The following is a 6,306-nucleotide window of genomic DNA, read 5'->3' on the forward strand; positions in this document are numbered from 1 at the left end:
TCTTATGACATAGTTTTGATCGTTCTCAAACAGACGACCTGTTGAAAATGGCGAATTTAGCATCCAGTTTAACGGAATAAATAATGAATCTCTAATTTCGAAATTACATAACGCAAATAAATAATGTTGAATTTTTAAACTGGAAAGATATTAGTCTAAAGTAGAGGAAGTTAAAGAAAATAATGGAGAAAGTAGATCATGATAAAGGAAATGTCATAAATGCACACACTATGATTATTGTAAATATCATTTATTGGACTCTTAGGCATCATTGGGTACAACGATTACACCACGTTGCTTACTTGTAACACCTTAGCGATCTGAAAAGAAAACTCGGGTTCGTCGAAGTCGACTAAATTAACGTGAAGACATCAGGTATGTTTATTTCGTATCTATAGATAGTACCGACTGCGGTCACACGCGCGGATAAGACGTACCGGCGACAAGGATTAGCATTAGTCGTCGGTAAGCCAAGTACAAATTCTATTTTTACAAAAATTAGGAACCACCGAATTTACAAAAAAAGTTACCTTAAGGTTACGAAAGAAGCGGAATCGATTGGAACGGAGTCGCTATGCCGCGCTATGTTCCGTTTCCAATCAGATAGATCAAAGTATCGCAGAAACAACAATGTCCGTGTTCCTCACAATAGCTACAGCTAAATTCAATTTAGGACGTTCATAGGACATAGTGTATTTTATTGTAAGGTTCTCGTTGAATAGTTCTTAGCACAAAGCGCGCCGTCGCCGCTTTGCTCCTTTGCCTCACTCAACGAAATGAGCGTTGTGATCGTGCGAACGAGATTCAGGGGGGGAAGGCGAACGAGAACTTATGGCTAAATAAAACTTTATAAAAATATATCAACGAATAATAAATATATCTCTAACAGCGTCACTGTATAATTCGTCGTGTACGGGCGTACGATAACCTACGCATTTACAGTCACTATATACATACTATCAAACTCTACTTACTCTAAATAATATACAACAATTTATTTTAGTCGCCCCTATCTTTGGGAATATTTGACGTTGCACAATTAAGTTTTTCCCGTCCGTTGGCGTACACCCCATACACTTTCCTGGACGTGCAGAAAATCGTATGTCTCTCGTTAAAAGTTAAAATTTGTAATTAGCTCTCTAGTTTCTTTCATCACACCATTCTGCCGGCATCAATCTCATTATTTCGTTATTTAATATGGGCAGTATCGCTCGTTGAACTCGCGCGTCGCGAGTTCACTTTGCAATATTAATAGATTACAATTCAGCTAGAAGTCGGCATCTATCAGAGTTTATTCGGTCGCGATTTGACGGCTACATCTCGTATCTTTCATTTGCGAGAAATTCGAGTGGCAAAAAAGAAAAGAGAAAAAAAAGACTTGGTCTTCGTTTCGTTCTGATCCCTACACGTGGGAACACCGTTCCACAATTCATAAACACCGGCTTATTTATTTATTACCTATACAAATATATACACGTCGTATGGCGTATCGCGCGACTGTCGGTGCACGCGCGTGTACGCGGATTCGTAGTTTACAAATTTTCACTCTATATGAATACGTATCCCATCGCCCGCGCGATCTCATTCTTTCCGTTCTCTTCCTCTCCTCTCTCTCTCTCTCTCTCTCTCTCTCTCTCTCACTCACTCCTCCGCTATTCTCATATATAAGGCCAGAGAAATCGAATTTTAATCGTGTCTCAATCGCACGGGGACTCGTTCGAGCGGACGCAAGCTTGCCTAAGATTTTACATAATGGCAACGGTCTGTGCGCTTTCGCGCGATCGTACATTCGTGAACGTGTTATCCAAATTCGCGTCCTAGAATAGAACAAGAGGACCCGCTACGAGATCCGAGGAACACCAAGGCCGTAATAATCCGCGCCGAAGGCGCGTCAGCAGAACTCCCATCCAGTGTTTCATTGTATTCGTGCTATGCCAGAGACACGCAAGTGTCGCGTCGCGGCACGTCGGGCAAATTGTGCGTCTCGTTGACGCGAGAATCGCGCGGGGGAAATTCTTTCGGGGAAAGAATTTCGATATTATATACAGAGAAGCTTCCCTTTTCCTCTCGTTATTGGGGAAGCTGACGTACGAGCTTTCCATATAGCTAGGAATTTTGCCAAAGTTTCTTCCGCCTAAATCTCCATCGGACGGTCGCCTCAGCGACGGTATTCCCGCAAGATCGCCTGCAGGATCAGGCAAAGTAGAAGGTACGTAATACTCGCCGATCGGATGTGGGCATGGCTGTAACCGGAAGCGCGTGTCACGTTTAGTAGAACGGAAGCGTCGGCGATCCCTTCTGACGAACGGACCAGTAGCAACCATTCTCCCGTGTGTGACGATTGAATCGTCTCGAAATGCAGGGTCGTCCTGTAACATGACTCCGTGCCGCCGTCCTGCAAAAGAGTAAAACGAAATATGAATAACTGCTCCTTATCTCACGAATGTTTTCCATTTCTAAAGAAGCTAAAGATTGTGAAGAATTTTAGTTCCAATATATTTAGTAGTATATAAAAAGGAATTAGGGAGACAAGATATTATTCATTTAATATATTCATATTTAAAAAATAGTTATTTTGGTTATTTTATATAATCTTCTAGCTTTTACTTTTTTAAATTTATTTATATATTAAAAATTCAAATTTTGTTTAAAAAGAATATATAAAAATATATTATAATAGATATAATATATTATTTAAATGTAAATTTAAATAAATTGACATTTTTTCCTAATTCCATTTTTGCCATTGAATTCGAGTTTTTATTACATTTTTCAGTGTAGCAAGCATATTTTTATGATTATATATATATATATATTTTTTTTTTTTCACGATGTTATTTTTCCTAAAGGTTGACTGAAATTCCTGCTTACAGTTATGAGTTGCGAGAAATGAACTCGCTTAAGGTTGACCCATATCAAAACCGCTTTGTTCCCTGATAAGATGTCAAGCGAGATGCTATAGAGAGAATTCCGAAAGTTTTTCTTTAACAAGCTGAAGCAGGGTAACGAGCCAAGGTAAAATGGCATCTACAATTCGCAGTGACGGTACCAAGCTCGTGCTCGCGATGATCTTTACGAAGACGTTTTTATGGCGCTTTCATAGCGTTTTAAACCATTGGGATCTGGTTGCCGGAGGTCATGTTCCAGACTAAGACGTTTTTATCGCATAATGCTCATTAACTTGCGATTCGATAACGTCCATCCAGTCGTCCCTTATCGGGCATAGTCTCTTTCTCTCTGTCTTTACGATTAAACTTTCACGTAAAACTTCCGGCAAGAGCAAACTGGGAACTTCCGGCGTCGTTCTATGTTCTCGCTTCAATTATCCATCTTACCTTCGACTGCTTCTTCTTAGACTCCCCACCTTCTCCATCTTCTTCGTCTTTTATCCCCTTAAAATACGTTTTATTACTTTCCGCATTAGTACCTATAATGACTCCTCTTTCTTCAGTTTCGTTTCTTTGTTCATGGAAAAATCAATCGTATTAAGCCGATCATAGGTCTACGAAACTTTCGGTTTATGAGATAATTGACCTTAATAGGAGAGCAACTGATGGTTTGTACGAAACAATGAAAAAAAAATGAGATGAAATTTTCTCTTGATAAATATTTATATTATATATTTAAGATTTGTGAATGTTTCTTTCATCATTAGACAATCGAATACATTTCAGATTTTTAAGTTCTCATTTTATATTATGTCATTAAATACATGTAAATATTCTAAAATATGACCTTTTTTGTTGCGATAAATGTTAAATTTATATTATTTTAGTATGTATCTCTCTCTTAAAAATGTAAGATATATTATTAACATTGCTCTAGATTAAATTGGAAAAGGAAGTACAAGAAAAATAGAAATTAATTGCAAAAATATTTGTTCCAATTTTTCTATTGCCAATCAAACTTTCATTTTAAAGTCTTAAATATTAAATGCCTCAAATGCTTTAAATTTACACTGAACATCTTGAATTATTAATCACTTACTGATTCAGTAATGCATATATATTTAGCCGAAACGTGGTACAGCTTTAACTATTGTATTAGTATCTTTGATTTAAAATGATTATTTGGTAATGAAAAGAGAAAAACGTATATGCTAAGACATAACACATTTATCAACTCTTAAATTACAGGATATTGTAAAATATCGTATACTATTATATTTGATGTTTCTTTGCTATTGCGACAATTCTTTGCTACTGAAGGGAATATTTGATGATTTGCGACAATTTCGTTTTTGATCTTATTCTAGTACACAACCAGAGTACACATAATAGAAGACTTCATCACTGTACTCGCACAGAGCTGATCGAATATAATAACACGGCATGTCATTGTGACCTTTTAATATCGAGGCAACAGCGTCTCTCTCGCATTCACTTTATCGATAACGCGGCCGGTGGAGGAATACGTAATTGAATTGGAGAATCATGCTATACGTTGGCGAAACTGATGTCATCTTACGGCAATGTATCTTGTCGCTTCCAGCACGATTTCCAGCAGACGGAGGATTCGTTGCTGCAGGGGGGTCTTGCGAGTTTTTCGCATGCAAGGAATCGGCAGTTTTTTGCTCCATTTAACCCCGCGTTTCGACCTCTCCCCGTCCTCCGTCCTCCACCTTTTCGGCACGACGGAAGCCCGCACCCTCCATCAGTCGATCCATTCTTTTTGTATTCTTTATTCACGAGCTCTGTCCGCGTCATCCCACCTTCCATTTCCGCACCCCTCTTAGCGAATCATGTCGCGTCTCGTCCTTGCTTCCTCCCTGTCTTTCTCTTCTTGTTGTTTTCATCTCATATCTCTTTGTATCTTCCTGTCTTTTTTATCACCATGCACACCTCCATCCTTTTTATCACGCCATCATATTGGTTTTGCTATTGGCTTTGTTGTTACCTTGTTCTTCTCATCCTTATCTTTTTGTTCTCTTTCTTCCCTTAGTTTATCCAAACTTTCTCCGTTAATACATTCTAAGTTTCTGTAACTTTCTTTTTCCCTCTTAAACTATCTCGTCGTCCGTTTCCCTTACTTTACTCAGTATTCCTTTACTAACGTATTCTACTTTGCCTGTTCGAGCTTTTTCTATCGAGATTTCTTGGCATTTCTCTATCTCCATTAACCTATTCTCTCTGTAAACTTCTACCTCCTATTTCATTCATACTCTTTTTACTTCCAGTTTCTTTTATTTTCTTTCTGCTTTCTTCTTATCTACTAACATATTTAACATTCCTTTACCCCGTTGTCATTTCTTCTGATTTTTTCTACTTGCGCCTTTTACATTTTTTATTCCCTTTTTAATTTATTATTGCATTTTAGTAACTTTGGCTTTCCTCTTTAAATTTTTCATTATAACAATTTCAACTTGTTTGGAGTTAATTTATATACATATGTAATAACATTAAACACAATAAAATAATTGTAACTTGTGCGTTAACTTTTTTCTGTTGGCATTACGTATGTACATACACATTTTATTTCTCACGAAAAAATATTACGATGTATGTAATAAAGTAATAAATTTTAAATTTTTTCATATAAATAATTCATCACGTAGTCTTTCGATTAAGCACAGCAATAAAGCCATTTAGTAATTAATAAACTTTCTTGTTAGTAAATGTTTTTAATTATGAAAATATAAATGTTTTATTGATTATTAATTATCAATTATTGACAATCGATCTTTGTTCTGTACCTACAGTTTTTATGTGATTCAGCAATAAAATCACCTTTCAATACGGTACAGATGTTTTTGAGAAGTCTCTATACGATACGTAATAGCTTTCAACAGTGTATCATCGCGAAAAGAAGATCGATACGTAAGCGGCGCTATGAAAATATTTTGCGTACGAAGTATATTCTCAAAGGCATCTTAATAATATCTGATAATATTATCGTAATATTCGATGATCACAGAAAGAAATTGCACCATCCGGAAACTGTAATTACACTTTTTATCATTTCCCAATAGATACGTTATTTCTTTCTGTAGATCGCTTATAACGTTTGATGCTTAGTTTCGTTCGCTATTTTTATTTAAAGTATCAACGCTGCGGAGAATAATGCGCATGCGATGCTATAATCCGTATAAGATACCTATATTTTACAAATATTATTTACGGACGCGAGATATATTATACGTCGCTACCTGTAATGTAAACACGACACTAAATTGTCCTCGCATCATCGTGATTCCCAATAAAGTCCGCAATTTTCAATGGAATCGACCGAGCCAATCGTTACTCGCACCGCGAAATCGGACTGCTCGTCCTTATCGCGCTCACATAGCGAAGAGGATCAAACGTTAAT

The 6,306-nt window shown here is 36.9% G+C and overlaps 1 protein-coding gene across 2 annotated transcripts in view; it reads right to left on the reverse strand.

The window, feature by feature from the left end:
• Positions 1 to 261: 261 nt before the first annotated feature.
• Positions 262 to 6,306, reverse strand: part of LOC108753716 (hemicentin-2) — a 362,006-nt gene continuing 355,961 nt past the window's right edge. For both annotated transcript variants that reach the window (XM_018495572.1, XM_018495573.1), the window contains exon 11: positions 262 to 2,395. In XM_018495572.1, the coding sequence (XP_018351074.1) occupies positions 2,159 to 2,395 (237 nt within the window). In that variant the 3' untranslated portion in view covers positions 262 to 2,158. The remainder of the gene's footprint in view (positions 2,396 to 6,306) is intronic.

This window comes from Trachymyrmex septentrionalis, unplaced genomic scaffold, assembly GCF_001594115.1.
Source record: "Trachymyrmex septentrionalis isolate Tsep2-gDNA-1 unplaced genomic scaffold, Tsep1.0 scaffold70, whole genome shotgun sequence".
In the NCBI taxonomy this organism is placed as follows: domain Eukaryota; kingdom Metazoa; phylum Arthropoda; class Insecta; order Hymenoptera; family Formicidae; genus Trachymyrmex; species Trachymyrmex septentrionalis.